Source organism: Lethenteron reissneri, chromosome 25, assembly GCF_015708825.2.
Source record: "Lethenteron reissneri isolate LAM-NWPU_2019-01 chromosome 25, ASM1570882v1, whole genome shotgun sequence".
NCBI lineage: Eukaryota > Metazoa > Chordata > Hyperoartia > Petromyzontiformes > Petromyzontidae > Lethenteron > Lethenteron reissneri.
In genome coordinates, this window is record NC_083803.1 from 11,901,918 (window position 1) to 11,918,701 (window position 16,784).

The 16,784-nt window shown below is 44.6% G+C and overlaps 1 protein-coding gene across 1 annotated transcript in view; it reads right to left on the reverse strand.

The window, feature by feature from the left end:
• Nucleotides 1–1,231: 1,231 nt before the first annotated feature.
• The window catches only part of LOC133347241 (cubilin-like), a 31,012-nt gene continuing 15,459 nt past the window's right edge, over nucleotides 1,232–16,784 (reverse strand). Inside the window, exons 13-23 of the mRNA XM_061559349.1 lie at nucleotides 15,590–15,743; nucleotides 14,498–14,679; nucleotides 11,008–11,152; nucleotides 10,642–10,820; nucleotides 8,577–8,727; nucleotides 7,842–8,008; nucleotides 5,554–5,607; nucleotides 5,181–5,349; nucleotides 3,722–3,996; nucleotides 3,237–3,382; nucleotides 1,232–1,817 (exon numbers count right to left, since the gene is read on the reverse strand). Coding sequence (XP_061415333.1) covers nucleotides 1,653–1,817; nucleotides 3,237–3,382; nucleotides 3,722–3,996; nucleotides 5,181–5,349; nucleotides 5,554–5,607; nucleotides 7,842–8,008; nucleotides 8,577–8,727; nucleotides 10,642–10,820; nucleotides 11,008–11,152; nucleotides 14,498–14,679; nucleotides 15,590–15,743 — 1,787 coding nt within the window. The 3' untranslated portion in view covers nucleotides 1,232–1,652. The remainder of the gene's footprint in view (nucleotides 1,818–3,236; nucleotides 3,383–3,721; nucleotides 3,997–5,180; nucleotides 5,350–5,553; nucleotides 5,608–7,841; nucleotides 8,009–8,576; nucleotides 8,728–10,641; nucleotides 10,821–11,007; nucleotides 11,153–14,497; nucleotides 14,680–15,589; nucleotides 15,744–16,784) is intronic.

A 16,784-nucleotide genomic window follows, 5' to 3' on the forward strand; every position in this document is an offset into this window, starting at 1 on the left:
TGCTTTGCACTTTCCACTTTGTTCGATGTTTTTTTGCAAATTGTGTGCTATCGTTACAGCTACCACGTCTGAGTGGGCTCAGACTTGCAAGTTCACTCTGGTTTGTCCACGCACGCAGGTCTTCCCATTATACGCATTGCATGACAGTTGATAGCCGAGTTATTCACAATAACGAGCTTTTATCCCAGTAAACACGTCTGCATGAGGCGACAGGGTGGTGCAATAGTAACACCTGGACCTCACGGGCAGAACGCCCTGGGTTGGATTCCCAACTCAGGCGCTTTCTGTGTGAATTTTTTTTCTTCCAAAATTCTGCAAGAGTTTCTTGCGAGTTCTCCGGTTTCCTCCCATGCAGCCCTGCTCCCATTTGGCCAAGCCGATCATTTAGGTCGGCCTCAAGCAATTATGCGGCACCGCTCCAGCCGCGCGGCTCCATTTGAATTGCTACGAATGCTCGTAAACGTGAATTATGCCGGCAAACCACGTGGTGAGGTGTGCTGAGCTGGCCCCAGATCCCATCCTCAACGTCTCTCCTTGGCTCCTCCACAACTCCTCTTCCCCGTCCCTCCTGCTCCTCTCACAAACTCACCTTCCCTACTTCTCTCTCCTGCCCCCCCCATCCCCCCCTTGCTGTCCTCTGCTTCTCTACACGCATCCCCGTGTCAACTATTTCCTTTTCAGTTTCTGCTCCCCAGCTCTTTCCATGTTGTGCAATCGCCGTGCTGGTGTGACAGTATGTGGGGGAACGGTGGTATAGCGGTTGGCGTGCAGCGCTACGAACCCGGGGACTCGAGTTCGATTCCCGCTCACGGCCAACAGCAGCGACTATTATCTGAATTGGTCCTGGGCCTTCCCTAGGTCGACTCAGCCTTCAATGAGTACCTGGTTTGCTGTGTAAACATCGCCACTGCGGAGATAAAGGAGGTTGGGCATTGGTGCTGGCCACCCACCCCCTCGTGTGCCATGCTGGTCTTCATCGGTGCATGCTAAAAGAACTTACCCCAACAAGGGAGGAGCTTTGTCTTTGTCCCTCCAGCCATTTTATGGGATATGTATTGTTATACCACAATAATCATGCCTGCCTAAAGCTTTGTGTATTTTAATTGCGGGCCTGGTGTTAAGTAGCTGGAGGTGAAACCGGTGCAAGCCAGTACTAATCATGAGAACACTTCGGCAAATGAATGACATATCAGTACTTGAACAGAAAATATATACAACAGTAAACATAACATACCTTAATGCAAAGCAACATATTTATTTCATTTTCCAGTTATGACAAATACACCCAAGACAGTTAAAACATATCTGTCTAAAAACAATTATCTATTTTCCCTAAATCAAAGTAAAATATACTTCCCTGATCTAATAATTTCGCTTATTTTCCTTAACCCAACGATGTACAAACACAACGATATGAAAATAAACTGATTTCAGATTGGGAAACACAAAGTCAAGTTGGCAATTATTAGCTTTGAGCCTCAAAACATGACGTTTTTCGAACTTTGATGAGATATCACGTAAAGTAACTTTGGGGCTTGTTAAAATTAAATTCAAACGCAAGCGGCAAACCACTCGTCTAGAGCACCATCTGGTGGCCCTGACGAGCAATGAACATTGTAGAACTACCGCCCGTGTGCATCGTTCATCCGTCCTCAGGGCAGGTCTGTGTACCGCTTGATCCACGGCAGGAACTTGCTGGTCTTGGTGTAGACGGAGGGTTTCATGGGGAGGGCGCAGCCAAAGGCCCAGCTGGTGACACCGCTCAGATACCAGGCCTTGTCTGTGCCCTGGCAGGCGAGGGGGCCCCCCGAGTCTCCCTGCAGCCGCAGAAACAGCGATCAGTCGTCGATATATCGCAAAGCGTCACGGAGTAAATGCCCGCGTGTCTCAGTACCCTTTGGCGCTTCGTGTCAGACATAAGTCTTTGGTTAATTTGTTCTCATCTTGTTGACTTTTTTGAGGAGCGTTTGTTCATTGTCCTGCGCTGAGATGGGTTGTACCATACTCTGTGGCCTGAGTCGTTTGTACCAAAGAGACACCTCCGTGGATACTCACCTGGTGTGTGATTCACACACCCACGAATTTTAAAATAGTATTCTAGGACTTCTCAATTTCCTGTAATCATCTGAACGGACCTTAAATGTTCTATCATATATGAATAAGGGCCATTGCCTGAAACGTCACCTATTATACGTTCTGTTAAGGTAGTGTTATTGACGAATGTGTTGATGTTGTTTTTATTTGTGCTCATGCACCACTACAAATACGTTGTTGGAAAATAATGTTTGATTTGGTGTGAACATCTTCCATTCCGCCCATACAATTAATGATATTATTGAATTTGCTCACCTATAGGAAATAACCCGAAATCTCAAGGTTTAACGTTTAACCATCACTGATCTGCAATCTACCGTGATTTCCTTAGTTTTGCTTGTCGACAAACCACTGTCTTAAATTCGTATATAACCACAACCTATATTATGTCTAACGGGCTGTCACAAATAATGCACGACGCTGCCTTATCATTGCCCATCATCATCAACCGTGACCAATCCACTGCTGTACGAAGGCCCCCACAAGACATCGCCCTCTCCCACAGTCCTGCGATGTAACAATCTTAACAACTCGGTTCCTGTGGTGGACGGCCCCTCTAGGGCGTGTTCCCTCCTTTGGCTTCAACTCTGTCATTAGTCTTCGACCACTGGAAATTACCACTTCTAGTGACGTCCAAGACCGCTTACTTTTAGTGAGAGTCACACGTGTTTTTAATCTGCTTATGTTTTCTAATCCGTGTCCCTTCTTTTGTTGTGCAACGTAATATCGAGCACTAATCTCTCCGTTTGTATTTGCATGCTTGTCAGCTTTTGTTTTGAAAATGGTCATCAGAGCATTTAAATGTGAATGAGCTATGGGAAGTGATAGAAGAAAAATAAAGAAGAAAAATAAAGGCCACAAAGTTTAGCTCAATAAATGCTAGCAAAACAAAAGTCATGCAACAGTTCACGAAGCAATTGGAGTAGTCTATAGGAGGAGCACAACTGGAAAAGCATCAGAGTATGTGTACCAAAGACCAATTATTGAAAGCAGTCTGAGATCAAAAAAGAGATAAAGCAGCAAACAAAGGGCAGCATGGAGCACTTTTGGAAAACCAATGTTAATAATGAAAAGCAACGCACAAAGGCACCTCAATAAGAAACATTTGAATCAGTGCCTATTGGCTGCTGTGACATTCATACCTGGCAGGAGCTTATTGCACCGGCAGGGTGTCCAATGCAGATCATGCGTGTCGTGATTAAGTTCCCGTTCATCAGGTTCGACGAGCAGGCTTCATGGCTGAAGATCTGCATGGGAGCTTCCAGGAGGTCATAGTGTATGCCGCTCTCTGCAACAGACGAGTCACAGGCAATGAGATACAAGACATCCCACAACCATCCATCATCAGCCATGATTAATCCACTGCTGAATGAAGACCATCCTTCATGGTCCTGCGATGCAACAAGCCAACCAGTACCTTGCGCACGACGCCAATCTCAACCGAGATGTCCACGCCCTCAGTGACCTAACGTTGCCAATAAGAAGGCCCAATACCAAGAGGCACCAATAAGCACCAGGGTTTTTTTTAATCAGACCTACACTCTCGAATTTTAACCTTTTAGGACCAAAAAAACTCGACCTGCATACACATCTCTAAACCAGTCAAACCAGGCCTTGCTTGCCTCACCAGCCAATGATGTCCGTCCCCAGCCCGAGATGAAGCAGGTCTTGCCGGGCTGTGGGAAATGGCTGGTGCTCGGTGGCAGGCAGATCGGTGAGACGCGGTGGTTGAAAGAGACGGGGTCACTCAGCCGCACCAGGGCAATGTCGTAGTCAATGGTGCTGATGTTGAAACGCTCGTGAGTGATGATCTGAGCCACGTTCGCTATCACTGCGTTAGCGCTGTCATAGATGTACGTGATGCCCAGGTACACCTGCCACTCGTAGACGTTGCTGCTGTACCTGTCAGGGGGATGCCACATTGACACGTGGTGATGTGGACGCGGACCGATGCAGAGTTCTGTCGCGAGCCGCCACCTGCGATCAAACTTTGGTCTCAAGTGTAGAAAAGTTAATTATCTCAACCTGGTCCCAACAGAATTCCTTCCAAATAACTCCTTGACTTCAACAGCTTAGAATTAAAAATACTTTCAGTTATGTTTAAATTAAATTTAAAGGAACTTGTTTCAGTTTTGGTTTAACACTTAGGCTTTCGCAACCAATATCATAGATCGCATAAATATAAATGTGTCGTTATTTCAGTTTTGACATTCACAGCGTGAGTATGGCTCTGTGGTTCCATAATGCTTTGGGGGTCCATGTTGTGCATTTATTAGCAAATGTGTCAATGTCTCCCGTTTTTTTTCGACAACGAAAGAAGCCCTGCCCCGATGATGCAGCAGGACTCATGTTCTGCCTCACGGCAGGTGTGGGTGTGTGCGTACACAGGATATTCCTGTATTGATGTTGAGTTTGGTCACGTGACCAGGAAGTTACGATTTGACATTCTCTAAGCCACGCAGCAGGGTGTCAGCCATTACATAGAACAAAATGGAGGCACAAATAGCGTCTCAGTGAAGACTGAGACGCTATCTGTTCATTGTGGGACTTTAAGAAGCATTGTCTGTAAGTTCGTTTATGTTCTTATAATACTGGGAATGCTGTTCTAATGTTAGAATGGCCGTTATAATGCTGTAAATGCCTTTATAATGCTGTTAAATTGTTATGATGCATATGAGGCCTAGTTAACAACGAAGCCTGCCACTTGCATTATTGGGAATGTTACTTGTAATTGAATAAATTGAGTCAGACTTGTACCCATGTAACCTTATTTCGATCTTGAGAGCAAGGATGACGAAATATCTCATCCACAGTTCAGTGTTATGTGCAGTGCTGTACATTTAGGCTGCAGTATGGTGATTACACGGTGCCCTTATTTAACACAGTAGCTTATTCTCTTGTATAGCTATTCAGTATTAACAGATGCTGTATTTTGTGCTGTGTTTTTCCATCAGTTTTACCTCGTTAAATTCATGTTATACGTTTGAAGTCAGATGTTCACCCTGGCTCTGAAGGTTTATTGAATGCGAGGTTATCTACTCGGATAGTGGTGCAACGCAGCGCACAGCGAGGCCGAGACAACTCACATGAAGCAGTGAGCAGCCGCTACGAGCCAGCGCTCGGAGATGAGACTGGCGCCACACACGTGGCTCCCGTAATTGCGGAGGCTTGCCTGCCAGGGCCACTTGCCACTCGTGGCGGGCGTCCCCCCAACAATGCGGTCCCTACCACCCGCAGAGTATTGGACGCCGCATCCTGGGCACGCACAGGGAGAACAAGACAGCAAATGAGCTCCAAGGGACGAGTGTCATGAGAATCATAATTCTGCCAAACTCATAAATTGTTCATATTTTCACAGTCATTCACTGCCATTCAACCTCAGTTGTGTCTAATCGATAACTAAACATCATATTGCAATAGCGTTATAATTTCCATCTTGGTAATGAATTCACCACTGACCTTTCATAGATGGCACCTGTGAAGTTTCAAGAAAGCTCAGGTCGAACCCTTTCCCTGCAACAAAAAATAGGGAGCTTTAACATGACTAAGAAGCATCCAGGTTCACTAGCTCGACATGTTTGTTCGTTCATTCTTTCCTTTTTCAATCCGCTTGTCATGGAGGGGGTTTGTGGCGGCAGCGTTTTGAGCAGGGCTGTCCAGACTTCCCTTTCCCTGGCAACGGACTCAAGCTCTTTCTGAGGAATTTCCAGGCGTTCCCAGGCCAGCCGAGCGACAAGTCCCACCAGCGTGTCCTGGGCCAGTCCCGGGGTCTTCGCCCATTGGGACGTGTTTCTCTGGTAGAGTTCCAGGGGGAGTGTACTGGGGTCCTCCTTACCAGATGCCCGAACCACCTCAACTGGCTCCTCTCGATCCAGAAGAGCAGCGGCTCGACTCGAAGGCTCTCCCGGAATAGAGCCCCTCACCCAATCACGGAGAGTGAACCTGACAACCTTGCAGAGAAACCTCATTTTCGCTTTTTGTACCCGCGATCTCATCCTTTCGGTCATTACCCAAAGCTCATGGCCATATGTGAGGGTGGGAATGTAGATCGACCTGTAAACCGAGAGCTTTGTTAGAGAACTCAGCTCCCGCTTCACTTCCATGGAACGGTACAGCGCCCGCATCATTGCGGATGCCGCACTGATCCACCGCCCGATCTCCCACTCCCACCTACCATCACTCATGAAAGAGACCCTGAGGTACCTAAACTCCTCCACTAAGGGCAGCTCTTAGCCCTCACCTGGAGAGCACACAATACCATCTGCTGGGAGTGAACCATGACCTCAAATTTGGAGGTGCTAATCCTCATCCCAGTCGCTTCGCACTCAGCATCAAATCGTTCAAGTGCAAGCTGGAGATCACAGACTGACGAGGCAAAGAGGACAACGTCATCTGAAAATGCAGCGACGCCACCTCCATTGCCCCTGTACTGGATACTCTCCATACCTCGGCTGTGCCTTGATATCATGTCTATGACAATCACAAACAGGAGTGGAGACAAGACGCACCCTTGGCCTAGTCCAACACCCACAGTGAACGACTTTGATTTAACACCAAGAATACGGACACACCTCTCACTCTGGGAATAGAGGGACTGGTTAATGCACAAAAGCGGCACTGGTACATCATACTCCCGCAGCACCTCCCACAAGACATTGTGGGGAACACGGTCATATGCCTTCTCCAAGTCTACAAAGCAGAGGTAGACAGGAGAAGCATACTCCCATAACCCCTCTAATATCTGTGAGAGGAAAAAGAGCTTGTCCATTGTTCCACGCTAAACTTAGTGTGTTAATATGAACGTCACTTTGTATCAAAAGTGACGTTCATTGGAAACTACCCTTTAAGTTGACGTACATTAATTAATATGATCTTATCTAACATGTATATAGAGCCTCAACCAAGGCACTGTACAGTGATATAACTATAATACAAGATGTTTGACAAGATGAAACAAGATGAGTGGATGCGATATATGTAAAATGAGGTGGTGGTGACGATGCGTGGAATAAAGGAAGATGGTAATGAGATGAGTGGATCGATGATGGGCGACCATGGGGAGATCGGGACAGGGAAGGCGTTAGTGCGAGTGGGGAGGACAAGAAGAGGAGGGGTGGGCACGAGAAAATTATAATTGAGTTTTAAGAGAAGAGTGGAAGGTAGTGAGAGAAAGCGATTGTTTGACGTGCAAGGGCAGTTGATTCCGGTGAAGGGGGCGAGGAGAGAGAACGAGTGAAGCCGAGGCTTTGCGCATGGAGGGGGAACAGAAAGAGACAGCAAAGCATTAAAATACAGACAGCGGGCAGGAACGTAAAGTGAGATGAGAGAATAGAGGTAAGGATTGCGACGCAATCGATTTTTTTAACATCCACATTCTCAGTCTCAATAAGCACAGACATTTTCCTAAACAAAAGGTTGGGATTTACACGAAAAAAATGGACAAACTGAACCAGCATGCGATTTCTATCTTAGAAAGTGGTACAACAGGCATTTACTTACATGGTGTAGCCTACTAATTGACTGCGTATTATTTTATACTTGAAAACTAGCTTACCCAGGTGGTGCTATATCAGCATGCGTCAATCAAAGTCAAAAGGCTACGAGTTGGTTTGCAGCGATGTGGAAGGAGAGGTGAGACAAAGGAGGAGATGAGATGTGGAGGAAAATGAGTAATAGGACGAGGTGAAAATACATGAGGAAGAAGAAGAAGTTGGAAGATGACAACATTGGCTGGGCTTCCCACGCACAGGGCCGATTGTTTCGGAGGCGGAGGAGCAGCTGGAGGCTAGAAGATGTCGATCGCACGGATGGGGGCGGCCTGGACCCGCAGAAGGAGCCAAGGCTGGTGTTTGGAGACCTCCACCCATCATAGACGGTGAGGCTCTCATTGAGACACAGGAGGTCCTCCTCCAGTCTAAAACACACACAAAAAGACAAAGACAAAGATCCCCTGTGTAGCCTTAACAGGCTGTTGGGGCAAGTGCTGTTAGCGATCACCTATGAAGGCTGGCATGGCACACGAGGGGGTGGGTGGCCAACACCACGCACGGCCACCTTTGTTTCCCCGGCGACGATGTTTACACACTGCACCAGGTACTCATTTGAAGCTGAGTCGACCTAGGGAAGGCCTAGGACCAGTCCAGATAATCGTCACTGGTGCTGCCCGTGAGCGGGAATCAAACCTGGGTCGCCAAGTTCGTAGTGCAGGACACTAACCGCTACACCACAGGACAACATCCCCAATGCTGTTAATCTTTCTTATACTGTTGAAACATGGTGTGAGTGGCCACATTTTTCTTAAGTGCTGAAATTCACAAATGTACAGCCCTTTGTCAATCCACTCCTGGGTGAAGGCCTACCACGTTGGTCATGGGGGCTGTTTGGCCATACTTCTCCATGCTGGTCAGAGCTGGTTGATGAAAAGGGGGTAGGAAAGTCAACACCCACGTAAACGTGCATCTCATGCAGAATGTATGCCTCACCTAAGCGATGAGAAATTGAGTTTGACGTTGAGGCCTGGGCCGGCGTTCACTTCCCACACGAAGAACAAGGTGTCGTTGTAGAACGGGGTCACGTCACCCGACGAGATTCTCCCGGGAGACTGCAGCACAGCAACCGTTTCGATCTTCATCGCTGTTTTATCCACACAACGGGTGATATGAAAACAGTGAGCATGTGCTTAGTCAACCATCATATTATTAAAATCACACTCCGAATGCATGTATTTAAAGGACTTCTAACTTAAAAAAAAGATGCTAACATAAGTAAAAAATGTTGTTACAAATGTTGCCCCAACTCCCATTGGAGTCTAGGCTTAAGATAAAGAAATGTGGCTTTGCAGGTGTCATACAGAGAGCATAACTTCACATTGTGGCATAAAATGGCCATGGAAGATGACAAAACCAAAACACTTTTCTTTAGCATATTCTTAATCATTTAACAATCATTTGCACGATTGAATTCCTCACAGCTGGCCCAAGTTGAATTATAAAAAGTACATTCAAATGTCACCATTGGTCACATGGCTGGGACCTTAAAACCCACTGCACAAGAGTAGCTTGGTCACTCGTTTCAAATGGTAACCCACGCCGCCACAAAAATATGTTTGGAGGGAGTTCTAAAGAGAACGGTAACACAGTGACAAATAAAACATGCAATGTGGTGATTGAACAGAGTATGGGTTAGAGGAATGGTCCCTGATAGAATTAGTTCTTGAAGCTGCTTTACATTCAGTGCTATCAAGTAAAGGAGCTCCACCCCAGATGTAACCAGGGTATTCCAACTGCAGTTGGACCTGTGCATTTAACAGCCAAAAGAATCAGATTCAAGACCAACTTTACAAGTGGTATGGCAGGAATTAATTGTTGTGGACATTAAAGTCCCCATGACCAAAGACCTCCTTCTGGATGATGCTGATACAAGGGTGTGATGATAGTCATAAGAGCAGAGAACAATAACCTGCATTGGTTTCCTACATTTGGTGAATGATATACAGGACATTTGCATTTGATGGAAAAATTAAGATATGAAGATCCACAGAACATGAAAACTGGTTGCAGATATTTCAAGATCAGCATTCCCTGATGCAGAGACAAGAGAGTAAATATATGAAGAAATCTACCTCTGATCTGCAGAGAGTGAGCAGCGTTTTAGGCTGGAAACATGAAGGGAATGTTTTAATATGGTGATAACCAAGTTTTTATTCTAGACTGTATCGAATACTCTTGTCATGTGATCTTTAATCTGATTTAAATTTCTTTCTTTTTTGCTTGGATTTATATTTGCTTCATTGTTGTATTTTGTTTAACACGCAAGGAGGCTTTCTTGACCAATATCATCCATAATAGAGGTTTTTTTGGGTCGTTAAAACCCGCCACCACCCGACACAGCCAACTAGAAAGGGTTGTCACGTACACAGAACGTGCCAATTCGTCACTAGTACAGCACAACGGTGTGGCTTGGCTCTCCAACACACCGGTGTGCTGTACTAGTGACGAATTGGCATGTTCTGTTTACGTGACAAACCTTCTTAGTTGGCTGTCGGATGGTGGCGGGTTTTAACGACATATTTATATATTTACGCGATCTAACCTAAAAAAACCTCTATTATGATTGTTGTATTTTGTTCATGCTATTGCTTATTTTGGTGACCAAGGTCATTCTCACTAAACGAGACTCTCCTAATCGTTTGAGTCCTCACAAAATACACTCAAACATGAGCTTAAACTCTCCGGAAACAAAAACCAGATAACCAAACAAGATCAAGTCTGTTGAAGACATATAGATATATCCTTGTCATTTTCCCAGACAGCTGAAGAACAGGCAAGGCACCATGTATGTGTTGCTTTCTAGTATTTATATTGTGGGAAACCCACGAAAGAGACAGCTACTGAAGTAGATTATGTCGTATCAGCTTCTGAGAAAATTATCCATGATGTAATCATTGCAGAGCTCGTCTATATAAAAGGATCTGTTCTTGGTCCTATACTTCACACTCGATTTAACCATAGTTCAATAGGTTCAGCAAAAGTATTGCCTTAGTCTTACCTTCATAGAAGATTTGGAATGGTGGATAGTAGTATCTACTCGGGCTATAATAAGAGAGGTAGAGGGAATTCCCCGTGGACAGAACTGGAGGTGGAACAATGTATCCACTGAATCGGCCAAGGTAAGGGGCCTCCTGAGTTGCTCCATCGTAAATGTCAATCTTGTACTCGTATGAAATGCTGCAGACAACAACAAAAAAGAAGAGTCAATAACAACTTTGTTTATATCCCACAATGTGAGTTTTGTCTGGCCACTCAAGCTACCTAATTCACCCACCACAGCTTAAAACCTTAAGCAAAACTTTGCAATAATCTTTAAAAACACACACACACAAAATCTTTGCAAGGAATGTTATACAATTATTACCTGAATTGTTGGAAGGAAAGCTTGATGATGGTGTTGGGTGGCGTGTCTATTGTCCAGACACAGTACTGGCTGTACTCACCACTAATATACGGGGTCGAAATTGAACCTTGCCACCCAGACATGTTCCCCCCACATGGCACGGTAACTGATGACGAAGAGAACAAAACATAATTCGACAAGACTATTAATCTAGTTCCATATATGTTTGAGATAAGCTATTTGCTTCTTTCAACGTACGTTGAACGTACGTTGAAAGAAGCCAATGATCTATGAAGCTGTTTTTCACAGATGTCCAGAATACATGTACACTGAACGGCCACATGAATCATGCTTATATACACAATGTCACATGTGACATGTACATACACACACAGAAATCTCACATGTATCTGAATGATTTTGATGAAACAAGCAATGTTAGTGAGAACCTACTAATTCTAGAACAGTGTGTTCTACTACCTAGCCGGGTGCTCACTAGTGATCCAGGTTTTATTTCTGGTCATGTATAGACATGACCAGAAATAAAACCTGGATCACTGTCTGAACTGTAATTGTTTTTTAACAACTTACTATGTGGATAATTTGTGTTAATAATTCCAGTAATTTCGATGAGGTGTAATTTGAAAGTCTGTGCAGTTTATATAAAAAAAAGATTACCTTTGATGAAATAACGTTGTCAATTTAGCCAATCACCTCTGGCACTGCTCGTCAGTTATACCATTTACAATAAGCTACACGAGCACCATTTTAAAATCATATCATAGATGGGCATAGCCCATCTTACCTGGGCCCATCGATTATATGCGAGCAACGTCCTGGTACGTGTCATCATGTAGCGTCATCTTTACCTCATGCGCCACAACCGTCAAAAACTGTCACTTTTTCAATGATTCATACTCTTAGTTCTTTCGGTAAAGTCACGTAGGTAAAAAATTGAAATTAAAATTAATAAAAATAAAACAATAAAAATCACGACGTTTCGGAGGCAACACAAGTCTCCGTCATCAGGTGGGACCGTCACAGCCAGATTAGCTGCATCAAGTGATGCAGCTAATCTGGCTGTTAATTTTAATTTCATTTTTTACCTACGTGACTTTACCGAAAGAACTAAGAGTATGAATCCTTGCAGTCACGAAAGCTTCAAATCTAGAACTTTTTCAATGGTTACACTTTCCTCATTATTGTGCTAAATAGTCTGCAGTTGAATTGTATTACGATGAATAAAATGCCACAATGTAATTTTCCTGAATAAAAAAACCCCATCACTTTCAATTCCTCAGATTGCTGTAAGGTGAATGAACTCCCTAAAAGTGATAACTACTGAATTACTTTGAATACCATTGAATTACTTCCCAGGAGTACCCATCGAGAAAAATATATATCTTGCAGAAAATTCAGTTGTATTTTGCCGAATGTATTCTGCATGATTGTCAATGTATTGTTACACTTGTAGGAACCTCCTGGTTACACCATCCCACAGGGGATTATTGTGTCCGTCCGTCCGTCGTGCATCCAAAAATGGGAGGGGTGGGGCTGGGTGGAGAGGGGAGGGTGGGGAGGGGCTGGGTGGGGGGTGGGAAGGGTGGGAAGGGTGGGGCTGGGTGGGGAGGGGCTGGTCACCCCGTGGTGCTCTTGTAAAACTCAACGTTTAACCCACTCACGCCGGCCTGTGCCCGCCCTCACAGTTGGAAATATTTACGGAATACACCACTCCGCCGTTGACCCTGGCCATTGACCGAGCAAGCCAACGTTCCTACCAGCTCCCTCCGCAGGAATGTGTTTTGTGTTTAACATTGTGGAAAAGGTTGATATTACTATCAGGTCTATAATATCAGATGTATTTGCCATTTGTTCACATGTTGCATTGTATTGAATTGTGACACAGGTCTTCCATGCAAAGGGACGGTTCGTCTCAATAGGCTCTCAGCTGCATAAAATAGAGGAAATGTATGCATAGGATGACAGTAAAGTGTATGGGCCACAACAGAATTACACTCCACGTCTCTCTCAGATGGTGTGACCAAGAACACGCCTGGGTACCTTTGTCGTCCAAATGCTAATATTTACACACTGCACCAAGTACTCATGTATAGGTTCAGATACCACCTGCCGCTGATGTGCAATGTCTGTGAGTGGAACCTACGTTTCTGGGACCACGGCACGATGCACATTACACACGTTTCAGAAGTGGACATACATGCACAGAGACAAGCCTTCACCCAACTCTACCCCATTTGGTCTGCATGATCTCGGAGGTAAGTGCTGTTGGCATGGCAATGCAAGGGGCGTTTGTGGCCAGCACACATACACATTTACGAATAATGGGAAGGAGACATCAACCTCCTACCCTATGCTGCACTTTCACATGTCTCTGCAGTAATGCCTGCTCGGTCCCGCGGTTAGCTGTAATTTATGTTTCATTTATCCATAGTTATATTGCCACCCTGTTCTTGGCATCATGACGCAAGAGAAGGAAACTTCTGTCTGGGAAATGTAATTGCAGGGTACCACATAATTTCAGGGAACATCTCTAGGTGATGTTTGAAACATTGGAAATCACTCAAGTATGACTCTTTCTTCCAACATCATATGGTGATCCTTTTATGCAGTCACTGTTACATTTAACAATGTATTGCATTAGAGAATCTGGTTTCACCACAGATTTGAGGATTTCAGTGGAATGAGCTGACTGCTGACACGATTTCTGGACACCCGAGCCACCGAACCACCTCTTTTTGGATTGTTCATCTATGTAGTGACATAGAATGGGTCACTACGGTGCGTAGCGCTGGTTACTGACAGAGAGGGGAATTGTTGGTGTAGCAGCCGATCTGCCAGCAGAGCATGCAATGCCATGGAATGGGTCACAAGGATGCGTAGCACTGGTTGCTGGCAGAAAGGGGCAGAAGAGGACGTAGCAGCCCGGCCGACTAAGAGGACACGTGATAGGCCGGGGTAAGGGATGTGGGCCAAAGGTGACTGAGGGGACACGTGGGGAATAGCCCAGAAGCTTCTGGTGGGTTCCAGAAGGGGGCGTGGCCGAGGGCGGAGCCAGGCCACGTTGGGGGGCATAAAAGGGAAGTCCCGAGGCTGGATCAGGGCTGTCTGTTGTTGAAATGGAACCCGTCGTGCTACGTCTTAGTGTCCGGCATCGTGGGTCAGGCATCGTGGGTCAGGCAGCGTGCCGGCTGTTCTGACCAGTTTGTAATTATCCCGTGTGTGAACAAGTGTCTAAGTGTAGAATAAACGTGTTTCCTCCTACAATTGGTGTCTCAGACGTGACTCACTACATCTACATAAGCCACGTTCGACCCCTCGTGATCATCGCAGCAACACTCAAAACAAGGTCAGCATGTTACGCTTCATAAAACTGCCACAATTACAGGTCTGACGGTTTGCCTACACTCATCATATACATACAGCACGCACACATGAAAAGCAATGCACAGTCGAGTAGGTCGTGATTAACGCACAGGAACTTGGACCATACCTCTGTAGTTCATTTGAAACCCACGACCTTCGTTTTGCCCGTCAGACGTGAACACAATCCTCGCTGGTGAAGTCAATGTGACACTCCTGTATCCACTGGTCCCACAAAGCCTGCCGAGCACCGAAGTGCTTTCATTGTAAATCTGGAGACTGTCTGCGGTGCATCCATCGGATTCCTCAATGCTGTGGGTAAAATAGAGTTATCATCATATACGGGTAATTAGTGACTTTCAACACAATGGCACTACGTGCTTGAAACAGCTGTGTTGAAATGATATTGGAATGTGGACAGCCAGAAAGAGTGCTGCTTTAAAAAACAGCCTAAACACGAAAACCAATTTAACACGTAGGCTTTTGCGACCAATATTATTCACAGTAAAGGTTGTTTGTGTTAGATCGCGTAAGTATAAATGTGTCGTAACCCTCCACCACCCGACACAGCCAGTAAGGTTTGTCACGTAAACAACGCACCAATTAGTTACTACTTCAGCCCATCGGTGTGTTGGAGAGTAAATCCACAACATTTACAATTTGAAAACGACATTCCTCTGGTAATTGCATCCAGCGTCATCGGGCGAATTGCCATCGGGCAATGTTGCATTTTTCAATGTGTATTTAGACTTGTATATCGATCCAGTATGCACTATCACCTGTTTATAAAGGACTTCATTATTATTTAATTGGTATTGATGAGGTAACTTGGTTCTGTGATTTGCAAAAATTATCTCGTGATTAATCATTTGCTTAGTGGTCTGAGTCAACTTGGATTCCACAGCTGTCTGACTGGAATGATGTCAGGCGCGTTTCAGAGCATTGTCACGAGAAACATTTTGTTAGAGATAAAATGTATCTTGGCCAAGTTTTATGTGTCAAAAAGTAATCAACAAGTTCGAAATTAAAATAGTTTTGACTGATTCTGATGCAATGTGTACCCTAGTTACCTCTGTCATATAAAACGTTCCATCTCGGGTTTTTTTTCTTCCAGGAAGACATTTTGATTAAAGAAATAAAAATATAATTGCGTGCATATCAATTCGTGCTTTTCGCACACCTGAATTTCTGAGTGACGTAACCATGATCCACCAGTACTTACTCCATTCCGTAGAAATAGATGTAAATTTCTGCGTCATCTGGTGCCTCGAATCTCCACTCGCAATGCATATTGTAGCTGTAGTCATTTGGGTAGTTTGGGGAATATATCCATCCATAGGTGTTGTTCAAAATCCCTCCACATCCAAATATCTCATCTAATTAGGAGGAAATATGTTTTAGGCAAGATATAGACAAGTCTCCAATGTTCAAAGGCTACGATATCGAACTATCGCCACACACTTTTAGGTAAGCTGTGTCAATTGCAAGGAAGGGCACTTTAAATAGCACTTAATCAGAAAGTTGCGTATTCAAGTCCTGGTAGTGGTAGAGTCAGTCCATCATCCATCTGGGGTAAAAAAAATTAGTACCACTTTCTGGGAAACAAAAATATCAGTGATGTCCTATGCAAAATTTGGCCTCCAGCATTAAACACGTGGAATTTCCATCATTGTAAATATCACCCATATATAACAAATAAAATAAAAACATTACAGCCCCTATGTCATTACACTGCTGGATGAAGGCCTCCTTACACCATGTCGGTTATGGGGGTTGTTTGGCCATATTTCACTACGCAGGTGAAATAAAACAGAACTCTACATGTTTGATGTTAACACTGCTGTAGAAAATAAAATAAGTAGAAGAGCAGAGTGGCTGTTGTTGTACATCGGTGTGCGATCCCATTTCTATTTCATATTCAGTTGCATTCACATGAGCACACGCACATTTATCATGCTTGACATTGAAAAAAGATTTTAATTTTTAATTCAGGTGGCAGCTCGCTAGTTCCAGACAACACATGCAGGTGTTTGACTGAATAGGTGAACGCGATTAATGCAGTAGCTTCGTTTGTGTATTCTCCCATCACAAGCGTGCAGGCAATCAATGCTACTGCTCCCCATAAAAAAAAACTGGTCTGGTGTAACCTTTCTGGACAGTCTATGAACTGGCATCTGTGTTCAGGGTGACAGGAATTGATTTGTACCAAGATGAGGTGGTATTTTGTTGAACTTTATTCCATACATACTGCGTAGTTTTCATAGACCTATGTTGACTGAGAAATCCATCCTGGTTTCATCACTAGACCACACTCTCGTCTGGTGATGCCCTATTATTGCAATTTCTACCAGATTGCAATTATAAATTGACAATTAAATCAGCTCCATGTCAAGTTTGTTGCGCCCAATTTCCTCTGA